Source organism: Tachysurus vachellii, chromosome 4, assembly GCF_030014155.1.
Source record: "Tachysurus vachellii isolate PV-2020 chromosome 4, HZAU_Pvac_v1, whole genome shotgun sequence".
Classification (NCBI taxonomy): domain Eukaryota; kingdom Metazoa; phylum Chordata; class Actinopteri; order Siluriformes; family Bagridae; genus Tachysurus; species Tachysurus vachellii.
Window position 1 is genome coordinate 3,865,817 of NC_083463.1, and position 22,216 is coordinate 3,888,032.

Sequence of the window (22,216 nt, forward strand, 5' to 3'; positions counted from 1 at the left end):
AGACTCCTCTATGTGTGTGAGTGTGTGTGCACATGTGCCCCAATGCTGACTCATCATCCCTGTCACGCTTGCCTTTAGCTCTGTGGTGCGCTGGCGGTCCAGACCAGTCAGACTGTGGATATATTCAGAATGAAACATAATGTGCTCTTGAGTTTTGGCTCGGAGCAAAGACTCCAGACTCCAGACTCAGGTCATGGATACTTGACTCCCGTCCTGTTCTCCCTCGTTAAAATAATCCTCGCTGTCACATTCATGACCACCATTTAAAATGATTAGTAGTGGAGCAATATATTCCAGTTCAGCTGTTTCGTCAGCTGTGGTGTGTGTTGTATTTGTCCGTAAACATGATGTTTTGTGACATGATTTAAAAAAAAAAAATTCATGTACCATTTTTTACCACAGGCGCGCATGTTTATTTACAATGTGCTCCAGTGCCATTTTTATCTATTTAAAGTAACTATGTTTTGTAATCATGATGTCCTGGGGCTGACCGGTGATATAATAGAACACATGCAAACAATATACACATACATGTACACACATACGCCCACAAGATAACAAATGTCCAAGTCCACGGTTTTCCAAGAACATTAGGAACTTTTGAACATCTGTTAAAAACACACTCTCTTCCAGCTGGCTCACGAGAGAGAGAAAGACAGACAAAAAGACAGAAAGACAGATAGTGGACACACCCGATCTCTGAATTCTTTTCACCTCCTATGTTTCTTCAGAAATCTTGACATGTTTGCAGCCTGTATGAACGTCTTTGTGTAAATGATTGCTTTTTAGTTATCTTCCCATTTCCCATGACCTCTTGTCTGTCAGATTGCTTTGCTAACACATGGTCTATGGTTCTGCACGTGCTTAGTGTGTCTTCATAACTGCTGTGCATGTGTGCAGTCAGTTAATGTACCGTTCCACAAAACAGCCGGAATGAATATTGAGCTGACAAAGCTGTGAGTTAAAGGGGTCATCGGAGACACACGAGGAAAATACACGAGGTAGAAAAGCTTGTCCAGCCGATAGACACGTTTCTGAATAAACTGAGGACAAATTAGATTGTTAAACAAATTCAGATTGTTATTATTATTGTAAATCTCTAAAAGGTTCATGTGGCACCCTACATTCATGTGGGTGAGTGGTCATATGGTGTGCCTTGCAAAACTATTCATTCCCTGAAACTGAGCGGATTTGTCTGCTCCAAATGAATGATATTGTCTTAATGAGGACAGGCCATATCTCAATCTTTACACTACACCTGCAGTGAAACATGGTGGTGACAGCATTGTGCTCTAGGGATACTGTACATCCTCAGAACCTTAAAGATAAAAGAGAGAATGGACCGAACAACATAAAGAGGGTTATTACCACAAACTGCCTGAGTGAGCCTGCTTCAGTTTGCTGAAAGAAACAAAACCAACATATCTAATTCATACCTTTGCAGAAATGTCACATTAAATGTAAGTTTTCGTGAGAGGTTAGAACTTCATAGCCTTACTGCCAAACCTACAATCTGTTTCCCACACAGTGTAATTTCACAGTAATGCTCCACGTAAACCACACTCGTTCCAAACACCTCTCCGAATTGCTTAGCCTTCCTTGAACTTGTTCAGTAAGGACATAAAAGAAATATGCACTGGAACTACACACTTCCTTTGTTTCCGGGCTTCCTTTATAAATGCTGTCCTTTACTAAAATCTGACCCTTTCTGTAATATAAACTATTTTGGAGACTATAATGAACCGATGAGCAAGTATTATATTTTATAGTTCTCACATTGCCTTCTAAATAAAGGATTTGTACATGCATTATAGCAAAGAAGAAAACAAGCATGGCTACTAAGCAACTACACACACACACACACACACACACACACACACATGTACACTCAGCTGCACTAGAGCTGAGAATTTTAAATTTTAGATATACTTTTCAGAATCTACAAAATGTAAATAATTTAAAAAATGTTTTATCAATATGTATTTCTGCCATGAATAAGCTATTTCACATAACAGATCTTTACACTTTAAGACAAAATGTTGTTGTTGCTCTTCTTTCAGCTGCTCCCTCTTTGGGGTCACCAAAGCGGATCATCTGGTCCTTATATTTGAATTGGCACAGGTTTTACGCCGGATGCCCTTCCTGACATAACCCTCCCATTTTATCCAGGCTTGGGACCGGCACTGAGAGTTAACTCTTCACACTTTAAGAGAAAATAATAATAACTACTAATAATAATTTACACAAAAGAAAAGGTTCAAATATTTACACATACTTGATCACAGACTGTTTTTATGTGTTGTGATAGCTGTTCATGAGTCGCTTGTTTGTCCTGAGAAAAATTTTCCAGCTCCTGCAAATTCATTGTGTTTTCAGTATCTTCTGCATATCTGATCCCTTACCAAGAAATCAAGGACTTGTATACAACTATTAAAAAAAGACAAATTACAGATGCCCAATAAGGTCATGCAATATATTAAGAGCCAGAGAGGGGGAGGGGAGGGTGTAAATGTTTGAAGTGTCACAGATATTTAAGACTCTTCCCTGCCAGACCACCAGAGGGCAACCCTGCATGTTTGAGTTTAGTTTAGGCTTCATTTCCTGTTCAGTGTTCAGTGTGCTCACCTGTTTTGTATTTTTAGTGATTAGTCACCTTATTTAAGTTTCTGTTTTTCACAATGTCTTTTGTTTGAGATGTGTTCAGTCCTGATCGACTTTTTCAGTCCTCCTTTGTCCTAGTGTTTGTTTTTGTTGTCTTTAACCACAGTTTTCATTTTAGTTGTTTAATTAGCATGGCAATAGAGAGACAATCTGCATTTACCTCCACCTGCAGCCCTGATTTGTGACAGAAAGCTAGACCTCCATGTCCTGTTCTGCTAGACTGAACAGGACATGCAGTTCCACTGAAAGCGAAAGAACCTCATCAAGTTCAGGGATTTTCTGGACCAGCTTACTGCTAACCTGCTTAGAGGCTTCCCATGTGCTGGGGTACCTGCCTGCAGGCGAGCAACTATCCCCCCTCTTTACCCCGTTTTAGACATCACTCTGCATCCCTTCCCTGTGGTGGATGCTAGACATAGCAACATTTTCTCCATGTTACTGAAATAATACGTGTATATGTACCTATTGTTACGTTCAGCCCGGATTTTTGGCCATGTGCTTCTGTTTATGTTTTGTGACACGTGTCTTCCCCGCCCTTGTTTACTCCTCCCTGTCTCTGCACACCTGTTCCCTATGTGATCATTGTTCTGTCTATTTAACTGTGCCACGTTGCTGATGGCAGTGTGGATTCATCGGCAGTGCCCCTTTGTCCTGTGTAGTTTTCGTCTTTGTTCCTGTTCTTTGTATTTTAAGTTATTAAAGCTATTTATTTTAAGCTATCCTGTATCTGGGACTGACACCTATTTCAGGGGGATAGTTTTATTAGGGGAGTATAGTATAGTGAGTTGTTATATATAGAACTGTACTTGCTCTCACATGCTCGCTCGCTCGATCTCTCGCTCGCTCTCTCTCGCTCTCTCTCTCATGCTCTCTTTCATTCTCTCTCTTTCATTCTCTCTGTGTGTGAGAGGGAGAGAAAGATATCTCAAAAGGTACGAGTGGTCGAGGTTCTGGGTTACTTGTCAGAGGGTCTTTCATTAATTCTGTCTAAAAGATTTTAATTATAGTAGATGATAAAATCCCCAAACTTTTAGAAATTCTAGAAATTAAATTTTTTTCTACAATGCTTGTGATTAGCCACTTAAGGCTGAAATTAAAGATCTTGACAAACAGGAAATTTATTTTTTAATTTTATTAAATTTATAAAATCCCACAAGCTTCTTGTAGGCAGAATGTTGAATGACACACACACACTCTTCAGTGGAAAAAGCAGTGTGTGACTGTCACAAGGAGAGAGAGTCCTCCTGTAACTGACACTATAGCTATGACCTTTCACCTTCTGAGGGAGTGGAGTAGTGGGAGTGTGTGTGTGTGTCTTCTGGAAGAGCGAGTCACTGAGCGTGTCCAAGCTTCATTCAGAAATTGACATATTGAAAGTGAAAAACTTGGTTTTGAGGAATTGAGTTTTCTGAACCATAATATTTGTTAGAATATTTAACTCATATTATACAGTATAAGTGACGTTATGTGAAGTTATGGAGTAGTTTATTTGTTTTTTGCTTTATCATTAATGTTTATAGATAAAATTCCATCACATACTTTTACATACTTTATATATTTTCTTCTTGAGCTTATTTTTAATGAAACACGGTGATGTTTGGATTCTGATTGGTCGAGAGTAATAATATAAAGGAATTAAAAATGTCAATTTCAACAAATAAAATTTGATACCGTGATGTTTTCTGTATGGAGATGTTTGTTTAACATTCATATGAAGTGTACATTTTCTGCCCCAAGAAAGTCTTCAGGATTGATAAGTTTATGCTTTGCGTTCATTTTGATGATGTATCATTTAACGTCAAGAGGAAAAAAGAGAGGCTGTTGAGGGAACAATGTTTATAACTGCTTTAAAGCGACACCATCTTGTCTCAACATTAAATGTATCTATAACTGGATAAAAAGCATGACATGGTTTTATTTAATAAATAAAAATTGTAACTGTTGGCAAATTGCATTGCGAATGTCCGATAAATCTAACGTTGTCAATCAAACTTGGTTTCATAAATGCAGGCAAATTCAGATGGAGCTCATTCAAAGAAATTAACTGAAGAAGTTGAAGAAATACTGAGAAATATAAAGGAATGTAATTGCTTCAAGGTAAGCACATTCCTGCATGTGTACTAGTATGCAGGAGGTCTGAGACTGTGACCTCGACGCTGAAAAGCGACTTCTAGGAATAACACCTCTGATCTCAAAATCCCAGGAACAGCAACAGTACTTTTCTTCATGTCTCTGTTAGTAAGACCGAGTGCAAGCACAGAGAGACTCCCATTATAAAGGTTCCCATATGATGGTTGGATCATCATGAAGTGTTATTTATTTACATGTTCCACAATGCTTGGAGAAACCCACACATACACTCTCACTGGATCTCAATGCTGGAAATACAAATACATCAGCAGCAGTGTATGTTGAAGCATATCCAGGAAGGTGGTTTCTCCAAATGAGGACCTCTTGTTGAAGAGGGACAAGTCTGTTATTGTCCAACACCAGCATGTGATTTCGATCTGCATGTTTTATGTAAACAGATGATCGTGGTCTACGATTTTTACATGTTCCACTGATTCTGAGACAAACACAAGAGTGTGAGAAAAAGGTTCTACCGTAAACAAATATGAGCCGAGGCCCTTTTACTCTGGGTTTGTGAAGGGGTTTCCCAAATGATATCACTTACAATTTCAATTCAATTCAATTCCAATTTCATTTGTATAGAGTTTTTAAGCCGAAAGTAGAAGAAGATAGAGCTTTTAACAATGGACATTGTCTTAAAGCAGCTTTACAGAACATAAGAAATATAGAACAAATAGTTTAATATACAAAGATTAATTAGATTTATATATAAATGTGTTTGTATTTATCCCGAATGAACAAGTCTGAGGTGACTGTGGCAAGAAAAAACTTGATTAGATGGAAGAGGAAGAAACCTTGAGAGGAACCAGACTCAAAAGTAAACCTCATCCTCATTTGGGTTAAACATCTAACATTGAATATTAAACAACCAACAAATGCCTGCTTTTTAGTTCCATGAATTTTTGTCTAACACTAAACCAATTAAATGTTTGAAACATCTCAACTGCATGCAGCCTATTCCCAATGTTGTTGTTGTTGTTATTATTATTATTATTATTATTATTGTTATTATTATTATTATTATTATTATTCATTCATTCATTCATTCATTCATTCATTCATTTTCTACCGCTTATCTGAACTACCTCTCAGGCGTCATCGGGCATCAAGGCAGGATACACCCTGGACGGAGTGCCAACCCATTGCAGGGCACACACACTCATTCACTCACGCAATCACACACTACGGACAATTTACCAGAGATGCCAATCAACCTACCATGCATGTCTTTGGACCGGGGGAGGAAAGCGGAGTACCCGGAGGAAACCCCCGAGGCACAGGGAGAACATGCAAACTCCACACACACAAGGCGGAGGTGGGAATCGAACCACCAACACTGGAGGTGTGAGGCAACCGTGCTAACCACTAAGCCACCGTGCCCCCCATTATTATTATTATTATTATTATTATTATTATTATTATTATTATTATTATTTAAAAATGTAGAAAGGGCGTGAATAGTCCCCAGGTGGTCCAGTGGCAGGATCCTGTACTCTCATTGCTGTGGCCTGGGTTCAATTCTCAGGCAGGGTGCTAACTCTCAGTGTTGATTCCAAGCACAGAGGAAAAATGGGAGGGTTGCATCAGGGAGGGTATCCGGTGTAAAACCCGTGCCAAATCTAATATGTGGACTACCGCTGTAGCAACCCCAAACAGGGAGCAGCCAGAAGAAAGGGGCTGAATACTTATGCAATATTCAATAAATTTTGTAGGTTGGAAATTTGATGATTGCGGTTTTGTAAATATACATTTAGAGTTAATTAGAATTACACATTGAATTACACATTGCGCTTGAACAGGAATTTTAGCATTACTGAGATGTTTTTGGGGTCAGGCAAATAGTTGTGTGTCACCACATCACAGCTATACCACAAACCTTTAATAACAGGACTAAAATTACATGGTGATGGACTTTTACATTCATAACCTGTGGTTACTTTGGTATGCGTTTCCAGGAAAAACACACCAAAATAACACAATACTACAGGTCAGGCTATAGGACAGAAATATATGAGTAGGTCTTTTCCTCATTCGGGTTATGTGTTCAAAATACAGGACCATATGTTCCAGTGAAAATATATCAACATGGTTCCAAAACATCCATAATCTAGTCTAGATTAAATGGATAGGGGAAGTATTCAATTCAATTAAAATTTTATCTGTATAGTTCTTTTAACCATGGACAGCTTTACAGAACATAAGACATATAGTACAAAAAGTTTATTAAACAAAGATTAATCTTGTACAAACGTTCAAGATTAATATTAGACTTCTATTTAAATGTGTTTGTATTTATCCCTAGTGAACAAGCCTGAGGTGACTGAGGTGACTGTGGTGAGGAAAAACTATATAAAACATATAGAACATTTGGAAGTGCTAATATGCTCCTATATGCTTTTCTGCCACTTTTCTACCACTACTAATGCGAGTTGTTTTTTTTAGACGAGTTGATGAAAAGCAACAGTTGAATGTGTTGTATACATGTATGTGAAATACATAGCATTGTTTTCTCCAGTGTTACCCAAATAATACCTGTCTATGGTATGTACCTATAACAGTGGGGGAAAATGTACTCAAGTGAACTTGTAAAATAAATGCTAGATTAACACACACTTACAGTGAGTTACAGTGTATGTATAAACGTGCAGTTAGATAAATGAAAGAATTAAATAAATACTCTAGGTGTTATTTCAATGCTGGATGCTAGCCTGAGACTAATTAATAGAAGAGTCAAGATGAGTCCTTGATTTGATTTGCACTAATATAAACAAATGAATAGAATAAAGCCTTTATTTTGTCACATATACATTACAGAACAGTGATATTCATTCTTTATGTATCCCAACTTTTGAGGTTGGGGTCAGAGAACAGGGTCAGACATGATACAGCGCCCCTGAAGCAGAGAGAGTTAAGGGCCTCACTCAAGGGCCCAACAGCCTTAGAATGAACACTGATCTTCCGATCAACACACCAGAGCCTTAACTGCTTAAGCATCAAGTGCATGTCATCACTCGATTGCAGTCCGATCAAACTCCGAGCTCTTCACTTGGAAATTGGGAAAGGCTTAATTTTATGACTTTTTAATTTGACACCAAGTACGTGCTTCTAGATGGCTTCGGAGTTCAATCAATCAATCAATCAAATTTTATTTATAGAGCACCTTACAACAGCCAAAAGGAGCACAATGTGCTTTCAGTGAAACAACAATAAAAAATAAAATCAATAAGAACACAATGAACATAAAATAGCAGTTCTTAGTCCAGTCCAGTTTATTATCAATGTGAATTCCCAGGTATTTGTAATCCTCCACCATGTCCACAGAGACCTCATGGATGGAAACAGGGGTCATAGGTGCCTTAGTCCTCCCAAAATCGACCACTAGCTCCTTTGATTGTCACCTTGAGATGCAGATATTTCCGCTCACCATATAACAAAAAATTATCCACTGTAGCCATATACTCAGTCTCCTCATCACCACTGACACAACCAACTATAGCTGTCATGAAAAAATTTCTGACGATGGCAGGAATGGAGACAGTGAAGAAGAAAGGAGACAGAACAGTCCCCCGTGGAGCACCAGTGTTGCAAAACACTGTGTCTGACGCATAGTGCTGGAAGCATACATACTATGGTCTGCCAGTCAGGTAGTTAATGATCCAGGACACGTGGGAAGCATCCACCTGCATCGCTGTCAGCTTTTCACACAGTAGAACTGGACAAACAGTGTAAAAGACGCTGGAGAAATCAAAGAAAATGACTCTCACAATGCTTGCCGCCCTGTCCAGGTGAGTGCAGGCTTAGTTCAGCAGGTGGATGATGGGGTCCTCAAATCCCAGGTGGGGCTGGTTGGCAAACTAAAGGGTGTCTATGAATGGCTTAACCATGGGCCTGAACTCCTCCAGCATTAGTTTCTCTAAGATCTTCATAATATGGGAGGTAAGCGCCATGGTAAAAATCATTCATTCACTTATTTTCTACCGCTTATCCGAACTTCTATGGTCACGGGGAGCCTGTGCCTATCTCAGGCGTCATTGGGCATCAAGGCAGGATACACCCTGGACGGAGTGCCAACCCCTCGCAGGGCACACACACACTCTCATTCACTCACGCACTCACACACTAGGTGGTAAAAATCACACAATTATTAAATAGCTTAAAATATAATTGTGCAGGTTTCAGATTTCTCAGGTTCTTGTACGTCATTTTGACATAGCTAAAAAAATCTGACTGAATTCAGATCTCACCGACGAAAGAATAAGGGGAAAAGTTGTGTAATACTTTTTATTACTGTCCTTGATATGAAAATATCAAGGGGATGTGGTAGCTCAGTGGTTAAGGTGTTGGGCTACTGATCGGAAGGTCATGGGTTCGAACCCCAGGTCCACCAAGCTGCCACTGCTGGGCCCCTGAGCAAGGCCCTTAACCCTCAGTTGCTCAGTTGTAAGTCACTCTGGATAAGGGTGTCTGCTAAATGCCATAAATGTAATGTAAAATAGATTTGGAAAAATTGGAAAATTCTAAAAATGGAATTAACACTAAATAAACACAAAATAAAGACTGTAAAAAATAAAAATAAGATCCAAATAAGATAAAATAAAATATAACTTATAGGACATATAGGAAAACAATGTGGAAAATTGCAAAAATTGCAAAAAATAATTTGATAAAAATATCTAAAAACTAGTATCTGAATACAGTGATTAGATCTGTATATATAACTCAGTGATGTGGTGTGAATATGAATACAAAATCTTATATACTGTTAGAGTGCAACATAAATTAGAGACATTATAAAAAAATATATATATTAAAGCATGTCAAAATATTCTTAATGCATGTATTAAAAATGTATTTCTCACCTATACAATCATTTATTTATTTTTTATGACTGTCATTGATATAAAAATAGCCAATAATAGAGAATAAAAAATAAAAGGAATAAAAATAAAGTGTTAAGGTCCTTTCTTTCAGCTCAAACCAGTCTGACTGTTCTTCTCTGACTTCACTCATCTACGAGGTGTTTTCTTCTCTGACGTCACTCATCTATGAGGTGTTTTCTTCTCTGACGTCACTCATCTATGAGGTGTTTTCTTCTCTGACGTCACTCATCTATGAGGTGTTTTCTTCTCTGACGTCACTCATCTATGAGGTGTTTTCTTCTCTGACGTCACTCATCTATGAGGTGTTTTCTTCTCTGACTTCACTCATCTATGAGGTGTTTTCTTCTCTGACTTCACTCATCTATGAGGTGTTTTCTTCTCTGACGTCACTCATCTATGAGGTGTTTTCACCAGCATTCAGTTGCAGTTTTTCACACTAGAGACTGCTGTGTGGGAATCCCTCAGGGTATTAGCAGTTTGGGAGATACACAAACCAGCCCGTCTGGCACCGACAACACTGTCACACTCAATGAGATAGAGTTCATTCTCATTCATTCTCGTTCATTCTCATTCTCATATTTGATGTAAAAATGAACATTATCAGGAGCTCCTGACCAGTGACTGCGTGATTTTATCTATTGTGCCGCTGCCACACGATGAGGTTCTCGGATAACTAGATGATCGTGTAGATGTACAGGTGTTCCTCATAAAGAGGTTGGTGTGTTTTAGTTGTTTTAGTAGAATTCAGTAATACAATGGAGCACATGTGATTCACATTTACTGGAAATATTGGAATTCCGGATAGGATTTAGTAGATGACACTTTTTTGTCACTGGGGGTCCTGTCCCTCCTCTTTCTGTTTCCTGACTAACAGGAAGTCCAGTCACAGACAGAAACCAGCAGAGAACAGCTGTGCACTTTCTCCTTTCTTCCTCTGCTTTGTTTGTCTCTCTCTCTCTCTCTCTCTCTCTCTCTCTCTCTCTCTCTCTCTCTCTCTCTCTCTCTCTCTCTCTCTCCCTCCCTCCTCCTTTTGCCTTTTGTTTGTTCATTCTCCTTTTCTCCCTCAAAGCTCCACCGCCCAACCCGAGAACAGCTGCTTTGCTCTGATTGGCTGTAGCCAGAGAGGTGGGTGGAGCAATGTGAGTTGTTGTGCTATTTTTCCTCTCTGCCTAGAACAGCCTGCTCAGTCTGAGCAGAGCCAGTAAGACACACAGTGTCTCACATTCACACACACACACACATAAACATTATCACAACCTGCTGGACTTTCATTTATTCACTCCTTATCTAGGAATTAAAGAACCGAGGAACTGTGTTATTCTCTTGTGCTCCACTCTTTGTGGTGAGGAGATAAAGGTGCAAGTACAGGAACAGAACCCATACCTGGAGCGGAACAGAACCCCATACCTGGAGAGCTACGCATGCTTTTGGAGGATGAGTCCAGCTTTAAAGGCGCTAATGGATGGGTGTAGATACCCAGTGAAAGGCCCAAAGAAAGGTGGAGTGATGTTGGAACCGTTTGTTCATCAGGTTGGAGGCCATTCATGTGTATTGCGCTTTGGGGAGCAGACCATCTGCAAACCACTAATCCCCCGAGAACACCAGTTCTACAAAAGCCTGCCACCAGAGATCCGCAGATTCACACCTCAATATAAAGGTAAAAACACAACACAACACAACAGACACACCATTCAGGCCTGTTTGTGTGCTATCAGCAAACAGCTATGCTCTCATGCTCATTGTCACTCTCACTCTGTCTCTCCTGGTCTTCTCCTCTTCCTTGTTAGTACTGAAGATAAGTAAATGGGCCAAAAATTCATACGATTGAATGTCATTTGGTTTATGCAGCGATTCCTATCTAACTTAGGATTTTACTTTTAGTCCTTAATAAGCATAATGTCAAGAATAGAAAATATACAGTATATAAATAGATAAAAACCATTAAGATTCATTATTACTAGGCCTATTATAATATATCTAGTAAGAGTATACGTATATACTACTGTATTAGTCATGTAAAAAAAAATTATAACAGCAGTAAACAGTTCAAAACTATATTAATATTTGCCGTGACTGGCCTTTGCTTATAAATTAATATCAATCCTGTGATGGGATTTACTGTCGTGAAGTTTTATAAAAGATTCGGCTGCGAATCTTTTCTGGAATATTGCGGAACCTGCCACAGTTCGTATGGACACTATATCTCCCTTGCTTCTAAAAACAGAACAGCCTCCAATTTGGTTTTAATCTAATCTGAAATCTGTGCTTTACATTTAAATGACATATAAAATTGATCTAAAAAAAATCAGTAACATTACATCGTTACACACTTAATTCCTAATGATTACACAGTAATGCAGAAGACATACAGTAAAAACACTAACCAGGGTGCCCTATATATATAGGTATAGATATCTGTGGGAGAGAGACAAAGAGAGAATAAAAAGAGAGAGATCGTTAAAAATAGTCCCAGTGCTTTGGAGTGGCCCTAATATTTTTTTTTTTCACTAAAATTTATGATTATATAAAATTCATTAGGAAAAATGTTGCACTTCTCTAAATAATATTTATCAGGTTCTTACGAAAAACAAAACACACACAGACTGACTTCAGATGAAGGTTTGAGTTGACTGAGAAATTGATCATTACTAGAAGCAGCTCTGATGAAGGAAATTCAGCCCACATATGAATTTGTGCCAATGGTTTCCAGTGAGAGATCATATTCAGCATGATTTATTGATGCCATGACACACACACATATTCTGGCATCATTCCCATTGTGTGCATATGAGAGAGAGAGAGAGAGAGAGAGAGAGAGAGAGAGAGAGAGAGAGAGAGAGAGACAGAGACAGAGGTGGATGAAAGTCAGTATCAGTGTGTATGTGTGCTGTCATTGTCTCTGATCAACATACAGTTTAAAAATCAATCTATCTGTCTGTCTATCTATCTATCTATCTATCTATCTATCTATCTATCTATCTATGTTTCTATCACTCTCTACACACCTATACAAACACAGTATTGTCACACACAAACACACAAACACACACACACATACTGTACAGTACACAGTGTGACTCGGCATATGAGAGATCATGAGTGTGCTGTAGCTGTAAATGTGACATCACAGCTGGTGACATCAGCAACCCATCCCTATACACTGCAGGAAGCCTCAGGGTCCAAAAGAACGCCGTGTACATTGATCATTATAGATAGATAGATAGATAGATAGATAGATAGATAGATAGATAGATAGATAGATAGATAGATAGATAGATAGATAGATAGATAGAAAATTAAGTGTCAGTCCATGTATAAAAGAGTAGAAATTTAACATAAGTGATCCGACAGAATATTATTTATATGAAGAAGTTAACAGCTGAAATATTACACTTAACATATTGCACATGTGAACAAAGTATTATAAATTTACCTATCACAATAAAAGTTGAGTTTAAACGTAGCATCATTTCTTTCTTCATGCTGATAATGTAAGACTTTCTTTGTTCTTACTGTCCTTCCCATGACACGCGTTTAAGACTCTCTGTATGATCTTCAGCCACATGTTGTAAATCATCTAAAGGAATATACTAAATACTCACAATATCTCCTGTTCAGCTGCTCAATATACTGAACAAAGTGCACAGTTTTCAAATCATAATGCAGTATTTCTGATCATCTTTCCTAAACACGTTAATACCTGAGCATGGATATGGATGTTTAAAAACTCAAAAGAACAAATAAAAGTGTTATAAAAGTGTTATAAACGTCAGGACTTCTGATTTTTGTCTTAGTAATGAAGTGAAATGAAGTTTATTGAGATAGCGGATAAGGTTTGGAAAAAGGACACTCCTGTCACTTCACTTTAATGTGCATGTGTTGCTTCAGGGTGCCAGTGAACTTCAGTAAGATCACAATAACACGCAGGAGGCTGCATTAAGTCGTGCTTCGGTCTTTGAGGACATATTTTACAAGGCAAATGCTTCAGAATGTTCACACAGCATGGAGACATCAACACAAACAACAGCTGTAGGACAGATTGTAATTCAGAGATACACGGTTTTATTGTTTTTAGCTCTTTAGGATGACGCAGTGGAAGTTCTGTTAACAGAAACATTGTAGTTGCTCCTTTTCTAATCTAGTTTGTTGCTGCAGTATTATGTTTCAAACATCAGTTCAGCGTTGCTCTTATCTTATGAACTTAAGGTGTTGTCATGGAAATCAAATGAGAGTGGAAAGTTGCGTAATGGTTTCGGATTACTGGGCAGAATTTTTTTATTTATTTATTTTTTAACGAGATTTAAACGAGTGAGGAAGATTAAGGACGAAATACACAGCACTCATCTCGTCTTGTTTTTTTTTTCTCTCTCCCTGCTTTAGGTGTGGTATCAGTGAGCTTTGAAGAGGATGAGGAAGGAAACCTGTGCTTGATAGCGTACCCTCTGCACAGCGATCCGTCTGACCAGGAGAACACAGAACCCTTAGCTGACGGAGAACCCAAGAGCAAGCTGTTGAAGTGGAGTAAGAAGAAGACTTCCGGACTGCTGGAGAACGAGAGAACGAGAGCGAGCCGCAAAGAGGAGAAGAGCAAAAGGTGAGCTGTAAATACTGTCTCCGGTGTAAATCATGATAGTGACCTACTAAATGTGGCTGAAAATAAACTCTCACACGCCTCTCTGATTCTCTTGGCAGTAACCGTGAAGATAAAGCAGAGGTGCTATACTACAGCCTGGAGAAAGGCAACATGGCACCGCAGATCAAACACAACCCCTGGAGTCTGCAGTGCCACCAGCAACATCTACAGAGGATGAAAGAAAACTCCAAACACCGAAACCAGCACAGTATCCTTTAGATGTTTCAGAAAATGATAAAATACATTCATATACTGTCGCAATTCCCAGTGCATGCAAAAATACACAGAAGCAAACATCAGCATGGTGTCTGGGATATAAACGTACCAGAATATGCATAAACTAAAGCAACAAGAAAAAATATAACAGGAACAACAATGAAATGAAATATAAAAACCACATATTTACTTTTGCTTAATAATGGTAGCTACATAAACAAAAACAAATAAACAAATAATATCACATGTCCTCTTGCATTCCTGTTGCTACCTTGAGTTCTAGTTAAGTCTGGGAATTTCCCATTCTATATTTTATAGAGAGAGTGCCAATACTTTTGAACAGCTGTCATTACCTATTATTTATCATGAATGATTATAATCCATGAATGGGAAACACCTTTAGTGAAGTGTTCATTACATTGGTGTGTAATTGAAATAAATTAAGGCATGAACTTAAACTCTATATACATTTAAAGTAACTCGTTGCTAATTATTCGATTCGGAGGACTTTCGCATTTGTGAGTTTCAGCCACAGCAGCTGCAGTTTGAAGGTCCTGGGATTCAAACTCACAACCTTAAACACTAGGATACCACATCCACTATGCCTGATCTATCACTACTGGCCAATCACAGGCCATCTGAACATTTCTCTGACTTCTAAGATCTCTGACTATTCTTTCAGATGTAATAGACGTGATTAGGACGAAACATCGATTAGGCTGAAGTATTTTATTTAACATCTTCAAATGGAAATGTTATTCCTTAACTCAAACCCCTTTTCAGAGTTCATTCTCCTGGAAAACCTGACATGGCGGTATCGGGTCCCTTGTGTTCTTGATTTGAAAATGGGAACGCGGCAGCACGGCGATGATGCATCAGAAGAGAAGAAAGCCAACCAAATTCGTAAATGCCAGCAGAGTACGTCATCCTTGATAGGAGTGCGGCTCTGCGGGATGCAGGTAATTACATGCTTACTTATAACATTATGTACTGTTACTGTACATTTTAGGTTTTTTTTTAAATAAAGGTTTTGTAGACATCATGTAGTAATGTCAGACTCGTTTTTCCTCTGTGTGTAGGTGTATCACAGCGTGACGGGGCAGCTGATGTTCATGAACAAGTACCACGGCCGTAAGTTGAGTCTGGCTGGCTTTAAAGAATCCCTGTATCAGTTCTTCAGCGATGGACGGGTTCTCCGCAGAGAGCTCCTCTCTCCGGTTCTGCATCGGCTCAAGGAGATGCGAGCTGTACTCGAAGCCTGCGAGAGCTACCGCTTTTTCTCCTCTTCTCTCCTCATTATCTACGATGGAGCACCAGCGCCAGCTGCTGCCAGATCTCGGCCTTCTCGTGGAGGAGAGGTAGAAGATGAAGAGGAGGAGGAGGAGGAGGAGGAGGAAGGAGCATTTGGTGGCCTTTCCCAGCACAGGGATTGTTCGAGCTCATCAGGATCGAGCTCGGCGTTGGTGGACGTTAGGATGATCGATTTTGCTCATACGACCTGTCGCGATTACGGCGAGGATGGCGTCGTTCATGAAGGTGGAGACAGCGGCTATATCTTTGGCCTGCAGAATCTAATAAGCATTCTGTCGGAGCTTGAGGAGCACAGCAATGATTAAATGCATACATGAGTAAACATGTCATTGGTGCACAAACCGCTATGCTAGGCTTATAGTGGATACCATGATAAAGGTAACAGGGCTAAAGGCTATGTTCCGATCCCTCAAAGCTTTAATCACGCCCCGAAGACGAGGCACCAGAGCGTCAAGGAAGGGTGGAAGGTCAAATCCCAAATTGCCTTCAGGAGCTGATGGGACTGAACTGCTAACACTTTTGCTTGTTTTTTGCAATATCTAGTGTGGTCCCGCTCTCATCTAGTCAATTCTGTTTTCTCGCTATGTGATAGAAGTGTTCTGGAAGAACCATCATGTGGGTTTTTTGGAAGATCCTCAGATTTTTCTGTACTTGCTCTGAAATCAAAGAGATCAGAGAAGGTTATGATATCCTAAAATACGAGACACTGTTCGCACACACACTCATACTTCGAATGAGATGTGGATTTGTAGCAAAGCAAAAGGGACTTTTTTAAATCTTGAAAGCACAAACAAGATAAGCCATTATTATATGAACAATTCAGAGACATCAAGGTGCTTTAGAAAAGACCATCAACACCAAGAGTTGTTTTATACATAAGGAAAAAGGAAAGAAAGAAAAAAGACTCTTGTTTAAAGGGAATAGAAACTCACACAGGCTTCATGGACTGATTTCATCACAGATACTTTACAACACTTCATTCCATAGTTCACAAGATGTGCTATAAGAAGCTATAAATGAACTTTATTTATTGATGTGCATATTTCTAAGATGAACCTACAAGGATTATATGACATTCCATCATACTTTACTTTGTTAAAATGTAATATTTATAAAAATCAATCCTGGATTTCATTGTGCAACTCTGTTCAACACTATACAATGGAAATAAAGTCTATGGTTGTACTAAACAGTGCTTATCTCAATGCTATGTGCTAAATTGTGTGCGTGTGTGTATGTATGTGTGAGCTTAGTAAAATTGTGAGGGTCTATTTGATCATAATTGATCAGAAAATAATCAATGATCTGGCCTTCTACCACAGACCAAATAAATTATGGATTCTGATTGGTTAGAAGGTGCTGATTAATTTTTAGCACAGCAACTCTGACAATAATACTGTAGGAAATTGTATTGTTATGTTAAGAAAATAATATTTTGGTCTAACAATGGCGCCTAAAAATGTTAAGTCATTCAGATGAAGTTTCCCTGAGGAGAACGGAAAAATCTTCAGAACCGAGAAGATAATTCTTCGTGTTTCTCTGTAACTTGACAAGCTGCTTTTTGGTCTTTTTAACTTCAAGAGAGTGACATAAAAAGAGGTCGATGAAGGAACAACTAGTTATTGCTGCTAAAATATAAGTGAGTACGTGTGGATGTTCCAAAACTTTAAATGTAACTATGCTCTGCTCTGCTATAAGAGGATAAGACGTGCTGTTGTAGGATAACTTTGGTCTGGACACCTTACCTGTAATTAGAACTAATTATGAAGGAAACTGAATAAATGCTAATTATAAAAGACACCAGAAACTGAAAATGTTTGCTTTCCAAAGAAACAAAAACAGAAAGCAAATAGGAAATGAAATAGAATATATGCAAAAACTAAGAACTACTTTATAACCAGTAAAGTACTTTCTTGACCTTAGAGTACCTGCATGTTTGAACAATTCTGAAGTGTCACCCTAAACGCTCTCCTACGTAGATCAAAATATTTCTAAAAGTTATTTTTAAAAACGCCATTCTACATGTATACATCTGTTGATATACATAATATATCATAACAAAACATATTATCCAGGAAACAGCACTAAATCTTCCCAAGGGCAGCAACGTGTGTGTGATTGTGCCCTGAATCCCTGAGTTAGGCTCCAGGCTCGGGATCGGCTTCACGAGAGTTTTCAAAGCAAAACCATTAGAGACTACGTGAAAAGTAATAGTGCGGTCTGGACTGATGGTTGTGGAAGTAAACACTAACCCTAATTTGGCAAAGATTTGTAGACTCAAGTGCAGATTTTAGCATAAATAATGAATAAGATTCTACAACATGGAAACAAGTTCCCACCCACTATTGTTATAAGACAATAGTTTTAAGACAATAGTATTATAAGACAATATAAGACAAAAACTCTTTTTGCAGTCCTAAATGGCCAAACCTGGCTGGCCTGTTCAGCCAAGCAAGGACAACCAGTATAAGCATTAGTCTTTAGTCCAAAGATCAGGGTGTTGTGGTGACATTCGACTAGTCTGGCCTGTGCACATCCTATAGTAAATTATGTGTTCTCATCTGCTCAGCATCATTCCCGTAGCCCTGGTGTCACTTCTCTTTGCTCAAACCTCAAACAACCTTACTGTTTGGTAGGTCCACCCCCACAGTGCAAGACTACTTAGTGAGCCATAGCACGTCATAGTTGGTTCTCCACACTGACTGCAAGTCACCTCTTTCCCACCATAAGTACCATCCTGGCAAGGACAGTCAGGGTGGAGTAGCTGAACCCATCAACTGTGCATGGAATTCAGAGACCACAAGCAGGCTGACTGTGTAGTTCTTTATAAGAAGCTGCTGATGTCACGGTTGTGTGTCTTTCAGTCCTGAAGTTGGGCAGTTATGTTACTCCTGTTGCCAACTGCTGGTGGTGATGCAAGCATTTGTTTACTCTCTCTGGATGTAATAAACAATGAGTGTGGTCTATATAGGGAGGTTTACCTTCAGGGCAGTTCTGACTGGCTATCCCCACTGAGAACAGCTGGGCAATTGCAACACTCAGCAGCTAGAACCTGAGGGGTTTCATCTCTGACATCTGTTTCTCATTTTATTTGCCCTTCTTTTTCTTCTTTCTCCACTATCGATCTCATACAGGAGTTTTTGCTTTTTTTGTCCTGCTAACATGACTAATCCCTATTCTGACAATAGTGTGGCATTAGTGAGGAAGAAGCATGCTTAGGAACAATCACTCTTTTATCGACAAACTGCCACTTATAGTACAAACACAGGCTTTCAACACCGAATGAAGAGCCAGTCAAGAACATCCACGTGGCTCATTGATATGCAAATGAGTGGCTACTCTATGGATGTGGTAATGGGTTACATCAAACACCAGAAATAAATAAACTTGGGTTTGACATGTTTTAGTTTCATGACATGTCATGTTTTAGCATCTTTACTTATGACATACATTATCAACCATGTTTATCATTTATATAGGTTTCTAAGTAAGACCTTTCTCGATAATACTTCCTTTTAATGGGACTCTGAAACCCCAGGACATTTCATGTACATAGATTCAATTGATTACCCACCACCCACTCTTCGGTATCACTGAAGTGCAGAATACCAAAATGAATAAGCTTGAATTTGGTGTGTTTTATTGTTCATTTGAAATAGTGAAATAACCGCAAAAGACAAAATCTGTGTTATTATACAAGATCTTTGACAAACCAGGGTGTGTTTTTTGACTGTATGAAATAATGCATCCAGGGTCAGTACTTTATATTTAATGTTTCAATGTTAGTTTTAATGGTTATTGTTTAAACTAAGGGGCGGGGGGCACGGTGGCTTAGTGGTTAGCACGTTTGCCTCACACCTCCAGGGTTGGGGGTTCGACTCCTGCCTCCGCCTTGTGTGTGTGGAGTTTGCATGTTCTCCCCGTGCCTCGGGGGTTTCCTCCGGGTACTCCGGTTTCCTCCCCCGGTCCAAAGACATGCATGGTAGGTTGATTGGCATCTCTGGAAAATTGTCCGTAGTGTGTGAGTGCGTGAGTGAATGAGAGTGTGTGTGTGTGTGTGCCCTGCAATGGGTTGGCACTCCGTCCAGGGTGTATCCTGCCTTGATGCCCGATGACGCCTGAGATAGGCACAGGCTCCCCGTGACCCGAGGTAGTTCGGATAAGCGGTAGAAAATGAGTGAATGAATGAATGTTTATACTAATCTACCATCTATTATTTCAATGCAGTTCTATTCTTTCAGTTCTAAACATTTCTATACTATTGATGATACTTCTGTAGATTTTTTAAATGAATTGATTATTATTATTATTATTATTATTATTATTATTATTATTATTATTATTATTATTATTATTATTATATAACTGCAAATCAAAATATTATACTGAAGTTTACACTCAGACCAAGCATGAGTTTGATTTTAAGATTAAATAAAAGCCTTTATTTGATCACATTTACATTGCAGCATAGCATTCTTTCTTCAAATATCCTAACTTTAGAGGTTGGGGTCAGAGCACCGGAGCAGCCATGATACAACACCCCTGGAACAGTGAGGGTTAAGGACTTTGGTCAGGGACCCAACAGTGGCAGCTTGAACTCCTGATCTTCCAATTAACAACCCAGAGCGATAACCACTTGAGCCACCACTGATAAGATTAGATAAGCTAGAACTTTATTAATCCCATAGGAAATTATTTTGCCAGAGACTGCTTCAGGGTACACAAGAGAAATAAATATAAATGAATATAAATTATATATGCTATAAATACAAAAAGGTGCTTGAGAATACGGATAATATTGCACAGGATTAATATTGCACATGGTATGATATAAGGTGATATTGCACATGGTACAATATTAATGTAAATATTGCAGATTAAGTTAATGCAGTCAGTGTTCATGGCTGTGCTCCCTACTGAAGGGGAAGGAGTTATAAAGTATGATAGACACTAGTAGGAAAGACCTCCTGTGGTGTTCTGTGGACGTCCTCTGTGGTCTCAGTCCATGGCTGAACGTGCTCCAGTAGGACTCCAGTGTCACATGCAGGGGCTCTGACACATTCTCGAGGATACTGGGAAATCTCCTCAGCATTCTTCTCAACCAGAGACTCCGACTCCACTCCGATGACCGAGCTCGCTTTCCCAAACTTCAGATACACTAAAGATTAGAATATAGAAACCGAGGGTGGGAATTGAGTACACTTTTAACATTACTCAACTATAGGTAACTGCAAACATTTCACAGTAAAAATTCAGATCTTTAGATGTTTATTTGTGTTTGTATGTTTTTTTTTGTCCCCGATTGTGTTTGTCTCCATACAGCCTCAGAAGAACAGCCTGTTGCTGAAGAACCCTCTGAGGATTATATTCTCAAATCCCATATCGGAAAGAACACACACATCCAGGTCACAGCCAGGCTTACAGTTCACTAATATAGTCAGTGCCATAATTATTAGCACTGTTTCCTGGATATTAGGAAAACTGTATGAAAGATACACTTGTAGTTTCGAGCTTTGGCGTACTGAGACACAGTAAGGCTTTATTTTAACAATAATCTGTGTTTTTGTATGTTTCTGTATTTATTTTTGTTTGTAGTGTTTTTTTATAATGAAAAAAATCTTTCATTTTGTGTTCATATGAGAGATCTGTGACGAAATTTGAAGCTAATCCTCCTCTGCGTGTTTTACATATTTTTTTTTAAGATGTCAATGATTTTTGCTGCAAAAAAGACCTTAGTATAATATCATTCTATACTATATTATAATAAAAGGTAAGTATGTTTGAGTCTCTTCAAGGCTGCCAATAATGCAAGCGCTAAATACATATACAGTATCATTTATAATTAAATAAGGAATGGCTGAAATTGGTAGATAAATAAGTAAATGCTCTGTCATTAGACATCTTCCTTCAGATGTTTAAGATAACTGCAGTCTGCTGAGTCTTAATCATTCAGGTCCTTGAAGATCTAACCTGGTTTCAGTGTGCCTGGCATGTCCCGATAATCACATAGCAACTGATGAAGAAACCAAAACAATCACAGATCCTCCTGAGGTTGGAGCTAATGCTGCTAAATGAGAACTCGCACAACTGAAAGGTGACCGAGGCCACCTTTCAGAACGGATGTTTTAATTGCAGTGTTCTCACCAACGTGAAGAACCTTAGAGACAAGAACCCACCAGTAACCTGCTCTAAACACAGTGTACATGAAAGCATTAGAAATTAAAAGACGCTACAAGGCCTTCTGTGCTGAGAGAAATTAGCAGGTTGGCAGATACACATCCTGCACGTACAAGATTGTGAGTGTGTGCGTGTGTGTGCGCGCGTGTGTGTGTGTGTGTGTGTGTGTGTGTGTGTGTGTGTGTGTGTGTGTGCGAGAGAGAGTAAA

The 22,216-nt window shown here is 38.9% G+C and overlaps 1 protein-coding gene across 1 annotated transcript; it reads left to right on the forward strand.

The window, feature by feature from the left end:
• Positions 1-10,861: 10,861 nt before the first annotated feature.
• On the forward strand, positions 10,862-17,021 carry ip6k2b (inositol hexakisphosphate kinase 2b). The gene is made up of 5 exons (XM_060867433.1): positions 10,862-11,328; positions 14,052-14,265; positions 14,364-14,512; positions 15,304-15,479; positions 15,600-17,021. Exons 1-5 carry the CDS (start codon positions 11,106-11,108, stop codon positions 16,134-16,136), a joined length of 1,299 nt encoding a protein of 432 aa, XP_060723416.1. The 5' UTR covers positions 10,862-11,105; the 3' UTR covers positions 16,137-17,021.
• Positions 17,022-22,216: the final 5,195 nt, after the last annotated feature.

Coding starts and splice junctions, on each gene's coding strand:
- ip6k2b (XM_060867433.1), top strand. CDS start 11,106: ATGAGTCCAGCTTTAAAGGCGCTAATGGATGGGTGTAGATACCCAGTG. Junction 11,329..14,051: donor ATTCACACCTCAATATAAAG/GTAAAAACACAA, acceptor TCCCTGCTTTAG/GTGTGGTATCAGTGAGCTTT. Junction 15,480..15,599: donor TGCGGCTCTGCGGGATGCAG/GTAATTACATGC, acceptor CTCTGTGTGTAG/GTGTATCACAGCGTGACGGG.